The 19,419-nt window shown below is 44.0% G+C and overlaps 1 protein-coding gene across 1 annotated transcript in view; it reads left to right on the forward strand.

The window, feature by feature from the left end:
- The first annotated feature begins 348 nt into the window (after positions 1-348).
- LOC127006009 (uncharacterized) overlaps positions 349-19,419 on the forward strand; it is an 88,404-nt gene continuing 69,333 nt past the window's right edge. The window contains exons 1-2 of the mRNA XM_050875492.1: positions 349-373; positions 19,343-19,419. The exon at positions 19,343-19,419 is cut by the window's right edge and continues 124 nt beyond it. Of these exons, the coding sequence (XP_050731449.1) occupies positions 349-373; positions 19,343-19,419 (102 nt within the window). The remainder of the gene's footprint in view (positions 374-19,342) is intronic.

Genomic DNA, 19,419 nt, shown 5'->3' on the forward strand with positions numbered 1-19,419 from the left:
TTTACACACAACAACGCATTGACACACACACACACACACACACACACACACACACACACACACACACACACACACACACACACACACACACACACACACACACACACACACACACACACACACACACACACACACACACACACACCGCGCTTCGATTTGTTTGTCTTGTCATTCCGGTCATTTAGATCACTATGCTTTGAGCGAAAAAAAGAGGACAAAAAAACTAATTTTACCTTAGCCTCTGCCCACACTTTTTCATTCATAGTTACCAGGGATCCATCCGTACCGTGCCGAGCATCCAGCTACCTTCGGGCGTGAAGGAATAAAGAGATTAATACTTATGAAATCATGATTCACGATACTGTTAACCGGGGTATGTGCTTAGCTATGGATGGCGGAAACTATGGTGGCGTAGATGGGGGTACGGGTGGGGAGACAGTGGTGGCGGGAGACGAGGGAAACCGAATGAAAATTGGAAAATATAGTAGACAAAGAAGAAAAACTTGATTATAGGAGGAAGAGGAGGGGAGGGGGAGGAAACATGAAAGAACCGCTAACAGCCAGCCTATTGACTTGTAACACAACTGCCTGTTTCAGTGAATTCATCAGTTCTTCAGGCACGTCATTGATCAACGGAACAGATTAAAGCGCTTGATCTAGGAACGAAGTGCGGGGCCGTGCAATTCACTCTTGGCGCAATAAAATAATGGTTACTGCGATATTTTTTTTTGTTGGTCGTTCATGAATTCCGGTAGCGGATAACTCTGTTCGAGAATAAAACCCTTCCCTTGCGTGGATTGACCGTGACTTTAATCTCTCGGTTTAGTTTGGAGCTCCACGTCGACGTTACTAAAACTTGTCTAGGTATTTAAAGACCTTTATCCAATCCTTTCGAAGCTCTCTCTTTTCCAACGTGAAGAGAGCCTTTCTTTATATGGCTGTACCCTCAACGATGGTACAATTTTTATGGCGCGTCGCTGCACTTTCTCAAGTTTCTCAATGGAGGAGGAGGAGGAGGAGGAGGAGATAGAAGAGGTAACTGAGGAGAGAAGTGTGAGGAAAAAGACTTATGCCCTAAAGGTGTTCGAGTTATATAAGAGAAACTTGGGTGTGGGCGTAATATCTCAAAAAGTGAAGTGTGAAAAAGATGTAAAATGATAGCAGAGGGGGAGTTTTGAATTCTGATAAAGTAGAAAATATAATCTTGTACTCAGGGGAAAATGAAGAGGATGAAAAGCTTGTAGGATGGGTGTGGACGTGAGAAGATGAAATGAAGACTCAGAACCGCACGAAGGTGAAACAGGAGGCAATGACGCAACGGAGTGTTTTCTGGCTACACCTTCTACGTTGTGCGTCAGATACACGCCGACAACACGACCAAGAGCTGCGAAGGGGACTGTGAGGAAGAGGGAGGAAAAAAAGACTAAGAGGAGGGATAGAAAGCAGACAAGGAAGATAAAGTATTGTGAAGAAGACGAGAAAGAAAAGTGATTGTTGTAGAAGAGTGAAATAAGACGAGGAAAAGAAGAAGGGAATAGGAAGACGAGGAAGAGAAAGGATTGTGAAGAAGATGAAAGAAAGAAAGGAAAGAAAAGGCGGCGAAGGGCGAACAGTAGTTAGAGTAGAATCAGAAAGGGAAGGAGTATAAGAAGGCGAGTTACGAGACGCTAAAACAGTAGTATGAAGTGAATAAAGAACGACAATAGAAGGTGGAAAAGGGAAGACAGTGAAGAAAAGGAGGCAAAGATGGACGACAAAAGACAAGTAAAATCAGACATAAAAAAACATTGTAGAAAAAGGAGAAGGAAATAGGGAGACCAGGAGACGCAAGAGAAGGAGCAACAGTGGGATGTAGAGACCGAAAAAAAGAACGAGAACCAGCAGAAGAAGAAGAAAACAAAAACAGCAGAAAGATGGGAAGGAAGAAGGGAGTACAGGAAGACGAAGAGACGAAGGAGGAGGAGCAACAGGGAAATTTATCGTAAGAAGAAGAATTACAAGAACGAACGGAAGAAGAAAAAATAGCAGAACGATGAGACGGAAGGAGAGGAGGGTTGTAACTTGATTTATTTTCCGAGAATTTTCAATCATCATCAATGGCTTCTGTAAAATTGCCGCGACGACTCCCATAAAAGTGCCTCTGACTTGCCATCTCTCTTCCTCCTCCTCTGGTAACCTTCCATCAGTTCACACCGCCTCAACGCCCCTACCCTTGCCTCCCTCTTATTTCTCCTTGCTCCCTCTTCCTTACCCTCGCTGCTTTTTCTATTCCGTCGCCTCTTCCTTTCCCTCGACTCCTCTTCCTTCCCCTCATCGCCATTTCCTTCCGTTCCATCTCTCTTCTTTCCCCTCACCGCCTCTTCCTTTCCCTCGTCTCCTCTCCCTTCCTCCTCCGGCCCTGTCTTCCCCTTCACCTCCTTTTCATTCCTCTCAGTGCTTCTTCCATCCCTTCCTTCCCTTCCCTTCATCGCTTTTTCCTTCCTTTCCACCTCTCTTCTTTCCCCTCACCGCCTCTTCCTTTCCCTTGTTACCTCTTCCTTCCTCCTCCGACCATGTCTTCCCCGTTCCCTCCTTTTCATTCCCCTCAGTGCTTCTTCCTTCACCTCACCTCCTTTTCCCTCCCTTCACCGCCTCTTTCCTTCCCCTCTTATTTACCGTTTTATCACACCCCTTCTCTTCTGACAACCGTTTTCCCCTCTCTCTTCCTAACCCTCGTCCACCATTACATCAGATTGCTTTCCCCCTTTCCCCTTTCCTTTCCTCTCCTTCCCTACCGGCCAACTTCCTCTCCTTCCCCCACTGCCTTCGATCACCTCAACTTGCCTTCCAACTTATCTCCAAACTTCCCCTCCCGTTCCCATCCACCTCTTCCCTCAATTTCCTCCCTCTCCTCTCTCTCCACTTGCCTTCCCTCACCTCTTTTCACTTCCCATTTCCCCCTTTCTTTTACTTCCTATCTTATCCTTCCCTTCCCTTCTCTCCTTAATCCCCTCTTCCACCTCCCCCTATCCAGTACCTCTCAACTTGTTTACCTCCTCACCACCTCGCCACCACGACGATTCCATTTCTCATGCTTCGCTCACGAGACTCTCATTCCCTCCTCGCGACCCGTACACTGCCGTCTCCTCCTCCTCCTCCTCCTCCTCCTCCTCCTGTTACTACCTTGACAAACACACATTCTCCGCCCTCCGTTCTCATCTTGCGAATAACGTACGATACACTAACGCAGGAGTGAATATGAAGGCGAAACTCAAAATGTAAAACGTGTGTGTGTGTGTGTGTGTGTGTGTGTGTGTGTGTGTGTGTGTGTGTGTGTGCCAGCCGTAGCACCTTCACCTATACCTTTCCTCGGGCCTTACCTTGCTCACCTCGCCGCGAAATGGAGCTTTTCCGTGTCCAAGCGGCGTAAAGGAGATAATGTGCTTTAGATAACTTTAAATGGTTGGTTGTCTTGGGAGCTTATTATCTTGTCTTGGCTTTTCAAAGGATCACGAGAATTGTGTTTGACGGCTAATAGGTTACTGATACGTATGGCAAACTCTCCCTGGTGAAATTTTATGTTTTGGGTGAGTTAGAGGTGTTCACATGTTGCTAAGGGAAGGAAGTGGCGGGCTAACTAACTACGGTAATGAGGGAGTGATCGAGGCGGGTTAACTAACAGAGGGAGTGATGAGGCGACGAGGGGGTGTGTGCTCCTTCCTAACGAGGCAAACCACCGGTCATTACGGGCATTTGTGGAAATTATAACCCATGAAAAAAGTGGAGAGAGAGAGAGAGAGAGAGAGAGAGAGAGAGAGAGAGAGAGAGAGAGAGAGAGAGAGAGAGAGAGAGAGAGAGAGAGAACAAAACTACATCTTGAGTATTTTCTGAACCACCTAGTCATCTTCATGTTATCATTTAGAGACAAGCAAAAAAAAATATAGTGTCATTACATTTATGCTTACATTGTTTTCCAGTCAGTCAGTGTGTTGTGAATTTTATGGTATCTTCTTGCGTTAGCCAATGTGGAATAGCGTGTTTAACAAAGCGAACAAACGGGAAAATTAAACGGATCACAAGAATAACGAAAAACTGAAGATATTGTTGTGTTGAGATCCTTGTGAGACTCGTTAGTTATTCATGCTCACATTGCGGAAGAGGAAGCGCTAGGAAGAAAAGTAAAAGTGATAAGGATCTCGGCGACACAGACAACTAGCATGCATTTTTCCGTTTATACATTATACATGGCTGAATCAAAAGAAGAAATCTATTAGTGTTGAAGAACGATAGCGAGAGAAAAAAAAATGTACTTCAGGTTTTGTTCTCTTCAGGAATAGACAAAAGAGACAAAGACAGTAAAGAGAAAGAGTAATCGTATATATTTCATCACCATTAGTTATTTATGATGGAAGAAGGAAACAGAGAAAGAATGGGGGAGACAAGAAGATATATAAGTGAGGGAGAAGGAAGAATAGCAAGAGGAGGAAAAAGGAGCAGTAGGAGAAGGAGGAGGTGGTGGCGGAGGATGATGAGGACGAGAACTAGATGAACAAAAAAAAAAAGGGATATGAGGAAGGGGAGAGAATAAAAGAATGTATTAAAAAGACGAAGCGACAGTTGGCTGGAGAAAGAGACAGAGGAACAGACAAACCTCTTAACTCCGCCTCAGTGATCATTAATTATTCCTGTGTTGTTGTTGTTGAAGAGAGAGAGAGAGAGAGAGAGAGAGAGAAAATCAAGATGGGGGATAAGTTTCAATAACAGTAAATCAGATCAGCCACTAGACCTTTTATAGCTAATGTATTTGATTTTTTTTCGACTTTTTAAATTCCTTCAACTTTGCTAATGAAACACTAACAATCAGTGCTTAAACGGCATGAATATGGGAATTATCTTTATCTTTTTTTATTGATAGTTTTTTATTAAGCATCAAAGTATATGACGAAGCAGTTTCTTTTTCTGCTAAAGTTAATAAAATCTGTGAATAGTTGAAAGCACTGAAAGTTTATTCCTGCACACTTTCTTTTAATTATCTCAATAGGCTCGGTGAGATTTTGGTTAATTCATTATCTCTCTCTCTCTCTCTCTCTCTCTCTCTCTCTCTCTCTCACACACACACACACACACACACACACACACACACACACACACTAAAAAAAAAAATTGTTAAAAAATAAGAACGGCAACAAATGTGTATATAATCTATTCGCATGTGAGTGGGATTTATTTAATACGGTTTAATCAAGCCCTTTGCAGAATAGTCCTTCCGGCGTGACTATACTATTTTTTTTTCGATGTCGGATTTCCTCGGCAATGTTTTACGACGGAGAGGTGTCAGTTTGTTCCCGGGTCTCGGCTCGCGGTGGATATTTTTATTTTATTTTAAGTCCTGCTTTGTTGCTACTGTTCCTGGTGACTTCCTTCCTTTGTATTTGACGGAAAGATTTGTATAACAGGAGGAAAATAACAAAGAGAGAGAGAGGGATAAAAAAAAATCTAGAATATTGAATTTAAGCAAAAAATCGCACTGACAATATTTTTAAAAGCCAAAAAAGCGTGTTCGGGAGGAAAGTCTTTGCCAATATTCATCGTCCCTGCGGAAAAATAATTGGTTTGACACTCCCCGGCACTGCCACGACCCTCACCACAACCTCCAACACCAACACCACCATCACCACCACCGCCGCCGGAGCAGCCGCCGCCGTTACCATCACCACCATCACCACCACCACTACCACCACTTCTACCACCACCATCATAATCATAATAACGTAATGTTTAATAACTCGAAACTTAATTATTTCTTCCATCATATGTGTTTAAAAAAAAACATTATTTATTTCATGAGAGGACGCCACATTTAGCCCATCATTGATATAAAAGTAAATGAAACCAACTCATAAACATTAAAAAAACTCGCCCCCTTATATGTATCACCTGAGCTAGCAGAAGACGTGAAGTAATTGATATATATAAGCAGTGGCACGGAGGTGTTATTTGTGTGTGTGTTGTGTGATTCTGAACGCTGGTGACAAGATAAAGAAACCCTTCATTAAAATCACGCATTAGTTTCCGTTACACTAATCTCACCGAAGCCACTTTATACGTAAGATAATAAGCAAATGATTACCGTCAATCGTACTTGATCTTAAGAAATAAAGTATTACATCGAATATCAATCATACAGATAAATATGAATTTAGGTAAAATAAACAAAAGATAAAGGTAGAATAGCCATAAAAGAACCGTTTACTGAATAAGCAATCTTCACTTAAACATTTACACGGAAAACTAATAATCCAAGTCTTATTACAATCTCGTCAGCGAGGAAGATGTATCAAGGAGCGTTCCGGGAAGATTTGTGTCGCGGAACGCTTAACAAACTGCCTTTGAAGCTCTGAAAGGCCACACTGAGGGTCGTGCCGTCAAGGGAAACAAAGGGAGGGAGGAAGGTTCATGTGTTTAGCGCCGCGCGGCCACTCAGCGAAATGAAGGAGTGTGGCGGCGATGGAGAGTCCTTCAAAGTTCTTTCAAGACAACCAGAGTGGAACGATCACCAACGAAATGAAGACTTAAAGAGCGATTAGACATGCCTCGCGACTAATGATAAAAAATGTAGACTGAACGGAGGAGGAGGAGGAGGAAGAAGAGCAGAGCGAATATGAGGAAAAGAAAAAGAAAGAGAGCCGGAGACGGAGGAGGCAGTGTTGTAGTCTAAAGGGCAGGAAGATAAACAAAGCAAAGGAAACGTGTGTAGGAGGGAGAAGAGTAATTGGAGAAGAACGTTATGGGAAACAAAACAGAAGAGGAAGAAGAAGGAAACAGAAAGAAGACGTTATTAACGAGAAGGCGGAGGAGCAGAGAAGAGTAACAAGGGAATAGTATTTACCGAGAACACCGTCATTAGTATAAGACCCCAATATGTCTCTGGTTAGTTCTGGCGACGACGACGTTGTTATTGCACGCTCAGATTGTCCTCCTTTTCCTCCCATTGTCTTTCCTCCTCCTCCTCCTCCTCATCATCATCATCATCATCACCACCCTTCCCTTTCAGCTCCTTGTCTCTCTCCTCCTCGGCCAAAAGATAAAGGACACACTTGCCTTGACTGAAGTGTTGATTCTCTCTTCATATGCGTAATGGAGGGTTACATAATCTCTCTCTCTCTCTCTCTCTCTCTCTCTCTCTGTATAGCCGTTCAATCTTTGTATACAATAGAGGTGTTATAATCAAATCCTTGCATTATAAAATCTTTATTCATTTTCGTCATTTTTTACATGAATGTTTTCAACACGAGGAAAATCTTTCAATATTACTTGTTAATGGCGACAGAATTCCGCCCAGGAGAGTAATATAGGAAGTTTATGCATTGGCCTCTCATATTTCATGTCTCTCTTGAGAGCGTGAGTCACGATTTATATAGAGAGAGATTCGATGATACACAACAATGTCTACGGAAATGTATCACGTTGCCGGAACACTAACGGGAATAATTCACTTCACTTCTATTCAGAGCAGATTATCTAGCTTTTCCTCTGAAATATTCAGGGAATTACTTTCATGATCGCCGTTACTTTATTTTGCTATTGCTTTTATTTGCATTTCACATTCGGGAGGATTTATTTGCATTTCAAAATCAGCACGGCTTTTATTGGTGTGTGTAGCGGCGCTGGTCATAGAGTTAAGCTTGTTTGACGTGCAGCAGCGCTTTTCGCTGTGTAAAATCCTGCAGAAAAATGCAATTCGTAGTCCTGTATGGGGTAGGACGCCCTTTAGGTTGCATTCGCTACTCTGATTTTCTGTGTATTGCCAGAGGCGAGGCGTACTCAATGTGTTGCCTTGGCGACCCCTGGAGGATGAGGAGCACTGCACCAGACGAGACCATGTTCATTAGCGTGCGTGAACAGAATACAACTGGACGTAAAAGAAACACACACAAAAAAACGTAAATATTTAGCTCTGAAGTAACTATGAGTATGATCATGAAAATTCTCGTCCATAGACGTATGTCTGAAAGTTTGATGAAATTGATATAATAACGTTTTGTTTTCCTTGTGGTCAGGACCCGTTCCAACATAGTAAAATGAATGGAAAACAAATAATCAGACAATACTTTCCTTTTACGCTATTCATTCATTCAGCATTTATCAAAAGAAGCATAAACACTAAAGCCAACGCAGTCAATGGCATCATAAAACAACAGGAAGGGGTTTTATGAGATGTGTGTATGTGTGTGTGTGTGTGTGTGTGTGTGTGTGTGTGTGTGTGTGTGTGAGAGAGAGAGAGAGAGAGAGAGAGAGAGAGAGAGAGAGAGAGAGAGAGAGAGAGAGAGAGAGAGAGAGAGAGAGAGAGAGAGAGAGAGAGATGAGGTCAGTCACTTTGCAATTGCCGGGGTTACGCAGGTTATTATGGAAAGCACGGCTCGGCCAGGGCAGTGATCAGCCTCGGCTATCACCACTCAGACTCGTATTGCTTCTGGGATGACGTGCGGGCAGTCAGAGTGGACGGAAAGGAACTCAAACGGACGCAATGACTGGAAACCACCCGACCCAAAGCCCCTTCATGAGACTCAGGCGGTGTGATTACCAGGCAGTGAATGAGGCCTTGGATTACCTGAAATGCTAGGAGGAGAAGGAGGAGGAGGAGTGTGTGTGTGTGTGTGTGTGTGTGTGTGCGTTCATGGATGTGCATGTGTGTTTGTGTAACGTTAGCATGCTCGTCACTCACAAAGAAGTATATCAAAATTTAGACAAACGGTTGAAATTCATGAGCTTAATTACATATTACATATAGTCCGCAGTGAAACCTTTTCCTGATTTATATAACACATTGAATCTCTCCAGACATAACCGTGCACGTATTGCTGCTATTGCTTTTGTTATTGTTGTGATTCCCGCACACTAGTCTCGCCCAGGAGTGGAGGGATTCAAAGAGCAAGGAATCAGGCCGTAGTTCCCCAGTCCATGCAGTCGTGCGTGTGGCTGCCTCCCTGCCATGTCGTGTGTCTTCCCAGGACGTGTTTATCTGGAAGGCTGCTGCCCCACCCCCTCCTCCCCTGTAGCCATAAATGGGTCCTCCAGGCCGCTGTCGCCTTCAGAAATAATGCGTCCAATACCCAGGACCGTGTTAGCGGCGGTGGTGGTGTCGCCGTGCTTGTGTCCGTGTCAGAATATATCAGTCACCCCTGCGTGTTTGTCGGCCTCCCATCATCGCGTGTCGTTCTCTTGACGGTTTTGTCGTCTCTCTCTCTCTCTCTCTCTCTCTCTCTCTCTCTCTCTCTCCCCCCCCCCCCTTTCCATGGGCCTCGCCGCCAATATTAATCCCGTAATGACGCATATCTTCCGCCCGTCTGTCAGCGGGGCGGCGGCAGGTGTCGCCTCGTGATGCCCTCGACGTTTATTGCTCCTCTCTCCGGGTCACCTGCCTGGACGTGGCCGCGGCGCCAGAGGTATTAATAAGCATCCGTCTTGGGCAGAGCGTTCACCCTCCCACGGCAATAACCTTGGCTGCCCGAGGAGGACGGCTGGCCGTGATCGATGCCGCGCTTCCTGTTACTCCCTCGGCCGCTGGATCTACATACATAGGCTGCGTGGAGATACAGATGCCGCAGACATGTGTCCTTGGGGTGGTTTCGAGCTGGTATTCTAACCACCAGACATCATATTGGACTCGTGTGTTGGAACAGGGATTGCCATATTTTGTGTGCAACAATTGTACTTTTTTGTGTGTGTTTACATTTTCCTTGGCAAGCTACAACATAGTAGTTTCGCCCTTTACACCTTAGGATTGTTTCGTTTCCGAACGCAGATTCTCCAGTGACGGAAAATAAGTATTTACAAAGCCTAATTGGTAGTGTATCTCTTGAACGGAATTTCTTACGAGTACTCCAAATTCAAATAAGATTATCCGCAGTTTGTCTTGTCTATATAGATTCTTAGCTCGTCCAAGTTTGCTGAACAGACTCGAGTTTCGTAGTAACTTTTGAGCTTTTGAGACACGTTTATTCTGTTGTTCTATGTTGTCTATAGCGCATTCGAAAAATTTTCAGGGATCTGAGAGCTGTTGCACCTAGCCTTTTTCCCTATGTTTAAAAAATATATATATATATATATATATATATATATATATATATATATATATATATATATATATATATATATATATATATATATATATATATATATATATATATATATATATATATATATATATATATATATATATATATATATATATATATATATATATATATATATATATATATATATATATATATATATATATATATATATATATATATCTATATATACATTTTTTTGTTTGTACCCCAATACGAAATACCATATATGGCTTCCAATAACATAGTATTGTGTTCTGTAAAAAGAAACTGTTAACGTTTTTAAATGCGGTTTTATGATGTGGGTAGCGCAGTGGTCGCCACGTTACTGTTGACAACACATGTTTAATCTTAGGACTGACATACGCCAAGAATCGCACTGCGACGTAACAAGTGACCTGACTAGTAAACGACAACCGTATTTAACTAATGATTTATGAATAGTTTTATCACATCAAATAACATTTTCTCCCGCGCAGTATTCTTGGAACAGGAACTCGCCGTGGTGATCATTTCTTGGCATCGGTAATCAGGGTGATCGGCAGTGGGTAAGCCTCGCCGCCTATCCTGTTCCTCAAAGCCCCAGCGTCACCGGGTGGAGAGCAGCGATCTGGTGCGTATGTTGGGATGAGGAGGATTAAGAGGAGAAGAAAAAGTAAAATATCTGATAAACTCGAGGTCCAAAATCATACAGGCGCTGCCTTTTTTTGTCTTGATCTGAATTCTCCCCACGACCCCAACAAGACCCACATTTTCTCGCTTTCTAGTTGTTTCATGTGCGCTCCTTGCTCCAGTCAACATATCCTCACACCATTTTTCAGAGTGGCAGCTCCTCTTTTCCCTTCTGCTGCCATTTGTTAGTGTTCATTGATGGCTGTGTGGGTGGTACTATTCACATGCCATGACGCTGTTCCTGTCTGTTTCGCGTTTGTTACATCCTTGAGGAAAAACAGTTTAACCTTTTCACGCTTATGTTCCCGCCGCGGGGTGTCGCTGCCTCGGCCGGCCATTTACATGTTTCCCAGCAACGGCGGTGTAAGTGCCGCGTTGTCACCCCTCATAACCAAGACAAAGGGCGCAATATACGTTCCCTGTGTATCATATGCCAACGCGGCGACCATATTTCTAAGAAATTTGGAAAACATTGTGTCCGCTGCCGTCACCGCCTCGTCTCTTTCGTTTCGTATATACATAAATTGAGCTGTGCACTGATCCATCCATCTTAGAAGCCGGGGGTTATATGTTTCTTCAGCCAACATAGATGAGGTTGGAGAGTTTAGGAACTTTGGTTGGCTCAGGTGAATGGAGGTTTGTTTCTTTTGGGTTGACTTGTTTGTTTGGTTAGATGAAGCTGGGAAGGCTCTTGTTAGCTTAGGTTTAGTGAGTTAGGTGGCCTCAACTGGGACCGTGCACGGCCATTACCATCAAGTGTCCCACCTCATGATTGTTCTGTTTGTCTTCCCACCTGTCCGGAGCAGCCACTAAAGGGACCTCCACGAGGGCGTCTTAAAGCAACGGGGTAATTCTAGGTGCCTCGTAGTGGTGGTGGTGGTGGTGGAAGTATGCAAGTGTGTCAGTGGTTGTGTAGCTGGGTGGATGGTTGTATCGGTAGAATCAGGTGTGTGTGTGTGTGTGTGTGTGTGTGTGTGTGTGTGTGTGTGTGTGTGTGTGTGTGTTATGGCTTTAGGTGTTGCGTGACATGGCAAGAGCTGTGATGACAAGTGATAGTGGTGGTGATAGTGATGACGCGTGTGTTGGTGTGATGCACATGACAGCGACACATAAGGAGGAGGAGGATAAATAAGAAAATATATAAAAAAGCGCTAGCAAGGAGAATGATAAATAAGGGCATGATAATTTGGCTGTCACTTTTTCTTGGGTCCTCCACTTTTGTTTATTACGTTATGGCACATGTAGTATCATCAGCAAATAGCGAGTGTCTTTACGCAATCCTTTTTTTTCTCCGTGTACTTTTTTGTGTGTGTATATCTCCATTGGTGATATTAGGCACTTGTGATTTTCTTTAAAAAGTCACTCGTGCAAAAATCCTTTACCTATAAACACAAGGCTCACCGGCACCCTTCCCCCAACCCTCCTTTCTCTTTTTTTCTCCCTTCTTTTTTTCTTTCATTTATCTGTTTATAGTTTGTTTCTTTTTTGCATAAGGCCAGTAAAGTTTTTTTTTTGCAGGGAGTCAGGTGATCGGCCCCCAGCATGTTAACGGTATGGCCAAATATTTTACAGTTGCGCCGGTTTTCCTACCTCATGCTAGTCCCTGAGCTCCACTTGATCTTCTCGGGAATGTTTCGCTGAAGTCATGTTTTTAGTGGTCATCAGGAGAGTACGTGGGTTGTCTTCTGCCACCGGCGATGACTGAGTATTGTCAACCGGCTACAGCATAACTTGAGGGCGGATTTATACATCACCACGCCCATATGCTGACCACTCTACTTCGTCATAATGGTCTTATATAGAAAGCGGGAAATTTGTACCCCAGACAAATATTATATACCAGACTTTATTAGATAAGCTTCTTTAGTGGATACCAAATAACATATGGCAACTAGAACATTTCCTATAATTTCACCTGTCTACCTTCACACACACGAAAAAGAAAATCAGATCACCATCAGACGAAGGCGATCTTTTTATTTTTTGCCTCTAATCATAAATTCGGCCACGGTGTGTAATTACAGAAACCACTTCCGGGAAAGGTTGTTCTTCGTAGTCACTCCTCGTGGTTAGCGGCGCTCAGGCTGTCGCTCCAGTCCTCTTTCCTTCTTCCGAGCTCCTTGCCTTCCTTCTCTTGTTTCTTCCTACCTTCCTCATTTCCTTCCTTATTTTCTCCTACCACATTTACTACCACATCACTACGCTGAGGCACACTGGTCGCGGAGAGAGAGAGAGAGAGAGAGAGAGAGAGAGAGAGAGAGAGAGAGAGAGAGAGAGAGAGAGAGAGAGAGAGAGAGAGAGAGAGAGAGAGAGAGAGAGAGAGAGAGAGAGAGAGAGAGAGAGAGAGAGAGAGAGAGAATCCCCCTACCCCCAAAAAATGGTGATGTGGTGACGATATTGAAAAAGAAGGAGAAAAAGAAATAGGCTAGAGCATAAGAAGACAAGCTTAGGGAGGGCGAAGGAGGAGCGTGTGAGGGCGAAATGAAGAAAACGATGAGGAGGGGCGTGGGTGAGGAGGTGAGGAGTGGAGGAGAGAATGAGAGAGGGAGGGAGGGATGGAGGGAGAGACAGCCGAGGTAGAAACAGCCTCATATCCCTCCTTATACTGCTCCGTCACGACACCAGAAATTATTAGCCCCACTATCACCTCCATCATTATCACTACCATCACGCCGACCACAACCACCACCACCATCATCACCGCCGCTACTGTCATCACCTCCATCATGGTAGGAGCTAGTAATTATCGATATACCTTTACCTGTATCGATACCCTCTTGTTGCTAGCAAATTAAGCGTCTCGAGTAAAAAATGGTAGAACAAAGAAGCGAAAATTGGAAGACATATTCACGTGGATCTCAATTTAGATGTGCGGGAATATATAAGTAAATGTTTGATTATAACTTAGCATGTTTTTGAAGTGTGAGAGATAGTTTTTACTTGGAAACTGTTCACACACAAACACATACACACACACACACACACACACACACACACACACACACACACACACACACACACGTGCAAGTATACTATTCATAGACACATTATCATACATCGAACCCGGCCAAACACAAGGAGAAGGTAATAATTGGTTCATCAAATATCTAAATCGACTTATTTTGCCTCTGTGTTGCTACTTTTACTGTAAGAAACGTTCCCGAAGCTGACAGGACAGCATATTATCTAAGAAAAGAGCTTAAGTTATTATTCTCCGTTATATTCAGGGTAAATTATTTAACAACACCGTGTAGTATTATGAACAATATCTTCATCTGTGTGTCTACTTGTCCCATGCCTTTTCTTTCCAGTTTTATTCGTTTTCTGTTCCTGCTGTCCTTCCAAAACTCTCTTCAACTTATATTACTTTTTTTATTACTTTGTTTCTCTCCGTATCTGTCGACCATTTTGCCTTATCCCCTTCCTTTACTATTTACTTGCCTATTCACTGTTAACCTTCACTATCCCCTTCATTCATCTCCTTTCGCCTTTCCTTCCATACGTCTCTTTTCTCCATTCATCCGGGTCTCCTTTTCCCATCCCATCTACTATATTTACCTCTACCCTATATTACCATCCTATTCTCTTCCTGTCCCATCCCTCTTCTCACGTCCCCACTCCCCCTCTACCTCAATTTCATCCCCCTGTTTTCTCACACCCTTAGCCTCCTCCCCCGGCCCCTCCCCCCCTATCCCTTTCCCTGTCCTTTTTCCGCACCATCTCCTTGCCCCGCGTGATGTATGGCCTGCGCTGAGGGAAGGTGTGTGGCCTCGACCCTCCACCAGGCCAGGATTCAAAGCGCAGGTAATAAGTAGATTCTGGCAGCCAAGTAGATGCACTAAGAAACCACAGATACAAATGCAGAGGTAATGACGTTATGTTATTGTCTCGTTGATCTGCTTACCCTCTAAGATTGAACTATTTTTGTTTCAAGGTGATACTGAGGTCACCACCGCCGCCAGCGATTGTTTTAATATCCTTTTATATGTTTGAGTAAATGGATTGTATTTTTGCTTTTTTCACTGAAATGGAAGTTGTTTCTTTGTCTGTATGTCTCTCAGTCTGTCTGTATTTGCCAGTGTATGACATCTTTACGTGCATGTTTGTGTGTATCTTTTTTGTATGTCTGCTTATAACGTCTATCGTACCACTGTTAATCCTTCTGTTTGCCTATAAGTGCAAATGCGTGTGTTTTTTCGAGTCTGTGTCTCTCTGTGGCTGAGGGGGGGCTGGGGGGAATGGGTAAAGACATCGCCAGCAGCACCGATATTACGTTTACATAATTCATTGGAGGAGAAAATTGTCTGATTATCATTAATGTCTCCCGCGGTCATCCAGTTCCCGTTTTCTTTGTCCCTCATAACGCTACGTGACGCTGGTAAAAACAGTGTCCTTAAGTGTTCGCTTGCCTCGCTATTTAACGTCTCGAAGGATTCATATTTAGTTTGATTTTTTTTTTAGGGTTTGAGGGTCACGCACGATAATGTTAGTAGTGTACCAGAAATGTTAGTAGTTTGTTAGTAGTGTGTTAGTAGTTATTGTGTTATTTTTACTTTTTTTTCACTTGTGTTGTTTGTCTTGTGCTGTATGCTTCCTTATCGTCCCTCCAACACACTCACACACACACACACACACACACACACACACACACACACACACACACACACTTAAAACATAATAGTGGGATAGATACTAGGTAATTGAAGGTAATTGCCCCTCTCCTCCCTTTTCTGCCTCTTCCCCTTCCTCCTCCGCCACGCACGCCAGCACACGTAATCACAGAGGTAACACGGGACATAGCGCCGCCTGGGCCTGAGCACCGTGTCATTACTCCTCTTTCGCCCCTGTTTGTCGTGTCAATTAGTCTCTTGTCTGTAGTGTCTCCTTCTCTCCCTCCTCCCTCCCTCGTGTGTGTGTGTGTGCGCGTGTGAGTGTGATGATTGGTGGTGGCAACTGTGTAAACATTAGATAGGAATAGTGACAGTCCTAGTTACGATAATCTGTCTGGTCACGCCTGAACCTGCTGAGTTTTCTTGTATATTGACGCCAAATCACGTGACAACATCAAGGCATTACGGCAGGTAGCGTAGCGTCGTCCAACAATCACTGAACGGGTAGTCTAGTAGCAATCAGTTTGGCCACGGCATCAGACGTCCGCGTGCCGCTACCAATCACGTCTTTGCTTTCTCTCAACAAATCAGGAAAGAGGATAAGTAGCCCTCTCGCCCTCTCACTTTAACCCTCCTTCTTCCACCCCCCCTCCCAGCTCCCCACACTCTCTCCCCTAACCTACACAGCTTCCCCTCCCTCCACTCAGTCCACTGGTACCCCACTCTCTCCCTCTGCGTCACTAGGTTGTCTCTGCTCGTCCACGAGTGCGCAGTGCTCGCCTCTCGCGTGTGGTTGCCTGCTTTCTGTTGTTTTAAGGTGAGCTTAGGTGTTCGAGGCAGCGATGCATGTTGCCGTCAGTGAAGGTTGTACCTGAAGTTGTTCTTAGGTTGTACTGCTTGCTTTATTATAAATCGAGAGTATTCTCTCTCTCTCTCTCTCTCTCTCTCTCTCTCTCTCTCTCTCACACACACACACACACACACACACACACACACACACACACACACACACACACATCGATACTTAGCTGACTACTTTATTTCTTAGCGTATCTTGTTGGCCAATCAGTGAGTCTGTAGTAATTCAATAGTTGACGTTGGCAAGAGTGACGAGTGCTCGTAATCAGTTGCTTCTACTGGTGGCCTAGCGCGTGTTGGATCAGTGACGAAGCGCGGGGTCGGAGCACGGCGCCGGCCACTGTTCAGCGGCACGTGTCTGCACGGATCGGCCTCGTCGTAGGTGCCGGTCAGTGTATGGCAGTGTAAGGCGCTGCTGCTCTTGGCAAGTCGGCGACGAATGGCGGGATTTAGTAATGGTTAAACAAAAGCTTATTGAGTGTAAGGGTAAAAATTGGGTCCATCATGGCAATAACTGGTGTGTGTGTGTGTGTGTGTGTGTGTGTGTGTGTGTGTGTGTGTGTGTTATCAATCGTCGTTAATTCTCTTTATGATGGTGTTGTGTCCGTAAGCAGCCTGTTTGTTTTCACCGTTGGCACGTGTTGAGGGCGAGAAAAGTGATCCGTTCCACCTGTGCTGATCAACGCCGTGACGCGTGCAGCTGCTCAGGGCGAAGGAAAATCAATAGGCGTACCTAACAATCACCAAATGGGGGGGGTACAAACTTGGCGGAGGGACTTTTTTGGCAGTCATAGCCGGTAGCGGGCTTAAGAGTACCCTATCTAGATATTTTGTTTTTATTTATTAATGATCCACGAGACATCCTAGAGTTAAATCAAAGTATGTGCTTATCTTTGTATTCATTCATATATATCCTTAGTTGTATAATCACACTCTGTACTGCCTGGGTGTTGGGATGGCATGCGCCTCCCTTCTCCTTTGTTGTTTTACTTACAATAATAAACTATCAATCAATCAATCATACACACACTGGTAATATTTCTATGGTGTCTGATCCACTTGTTTGAGTGAAATTCTAATGTGATAAACAGGCACCAATTCGGGTCACTAGTAAAAATGAAACAGGCAATGTAAGTTTTACCTCCATGAAATATACACAAATAGTTAAATATGAAAGCTCACAGAGTCACAATAAGTGACATCAGCTGCTTTGCGCAGTAAAAATATGCTATTTCAGGTATCTGACACCCGCAAAATGGGGTGCGCGCTGCCTCTGGCCTCCACGGCTACAGCCTCAACGTTGCCAGATTATCGTATTCAGCCGATTAAATTTCCCGACTTCCTACCCCCAAACTGTCTTCTGGGTTCCAATAAGGAAACTAATTTATAGTTATCGTTAAAAGAGTTAGATTCTGATGTTTCTTGGCAATAGTTAGGCGTCAGAAACAGATAAATACTATGCTCCGAGTACGACAATCTGACAACGGTGGCTATACGTATTTTCATATTATTGTTCTGTTGTTTGTTCAATGTTGTGTTCAAGAAAAAGAGTACTCATAATTTCAGTTAGTTTTTGGTTATAAGGATTCTTTACGAAATACAGTTATAACGTTACCTCCTTTGACTTAGGAAACGTCCTGAATCCTGGATCGGCTATGGTAATGTTAGGTGTGCCTATTCGCCTTTTACTTATACATCGACAGTATTATCTCTCTCTCTCTCTCTCTCTCTCACACACACACACACACACACACACACAGGAGGAATGCACGAGCGGCTAACTAATGTCTTTTATTTAATCAGTCTTCTCGTCACCCTCGTAACACCCTCCGTGCTCCACTCTTGATATTATGCATGAGAGAGAGAGAGAGAGAGAGAGAGAGAGAGAGAGAGAGAGAGAGAGAGAGAGAGAGAGAGAGAGAGAGAGAGAGAGAGAGAGAGAGAGAGAGAGAGAGAGAGAGAGAGAGAGAGAGAGAGAGAGGAGTAAAAAGTGTCAGTGTAATCCAATTTTGAGGGAAGGACGGAAGGTTAATTAAGGAAACAGGAGGGCGGGAGGAGGGGCAGGTCAAGTTCGTTACTGTTCTCGTCGTGCTCCTCGTGCTGTGGGGGGAGAATGTCTGACTGTTTATGTATTATCTTCATTTTATATCCTCTACTCATTGCTTGTCTCCAGTCTTTCCACTTCTACTGCTCTTGACTTTTAATCAGTTCATCCCAATGCTGTCTGTCGCACTAATGTAGGAGGTGAATAGTGTTTTCATTTTATCATCTCCGTAACTATCGAAATCTGGAGTAGTTTCGTCCACTGCGTTCCTCATTTCAATTGTTTCAAGAGGAAAATATCAATACAGTTCAATTGTATTATGATTTTACTCTCGAATATATTTTTATCTAACTCTCTGCAGAAAAAGCATGTATTTTATTATCCATTGTTTCGTGACATGTTTGACATATTTGCTTCCTTGACGAGCAGACGATATTTTTGCGATAAGAAAGAGTCCCACGGAAGTCTGACTCTGAGCAAAGATACGAGTTTAGAAACTTATTTCACTGGAGTCAATGTCATCAAGGTGAGTCTACGCGCTACACTTTCCGAGGCAATGGGAGACACGTTGCTTCCTTGATTCCGAATGAGCGAACGAGAGAGAGAGAGAGAGAGAGAGAGAGAGAGAGAGAGAGAGAGAGAGAGAGAGAGAGAGAGAGAGAGAGAGAGAGAGAGAGAGAGAGAGAGAGAGAGAGAGAGAGAGAGAGAGAGGGGGGGGGGGGGATAAGTTGCCAGGGAGTCTGTTGTGAGCGTGATCCACTTCCTTACATAACACGGCAAATCAAGGACGTCGAAAAATAACATTGGGCCGAAAACTTGGTGGAGTGTAACAGTGCGTAAAAAGGGGATAATGGAAATAAGAGAATGGGATGGAAAGAGAAGGGCAGGCCAAGGGTTAAGTAGAGGTTAGTAGGGGCTAGGTGGACATATATGAGCTTTATTTTTATCTGTGTGTGTGTGTGTGTGTGTGTGTGTGTGTGGCTGGCGATTGTTGGTTAACCTTCATACATATTCAAGACATGCGCCTAGTCATAACAACTTAACAATCTTGTGTGTCGCGGCAGGTCGGCCGACGCCCACGGTTGTCTGGCTGGTGAGCGAGGTGTGGCGCGCGCCGGTCACCGAGGACACGCCTAGGGTG

The sequence above is a fragment of the Eriocheir sinensis genome, chromosome 31, assembly GCF_024679095.1.
Source record: "Eriocheir sinensis breed Jianghai 21 chromosome 31, ASM2467909v1, whole genome shotgun sequence".
Lineage (NCBI taxonomy): Eukaryota > Metazoa > Arthropoda > Malacostraca > Decapoda > Varunidae > Eriocheir > Eriocheir sinensis.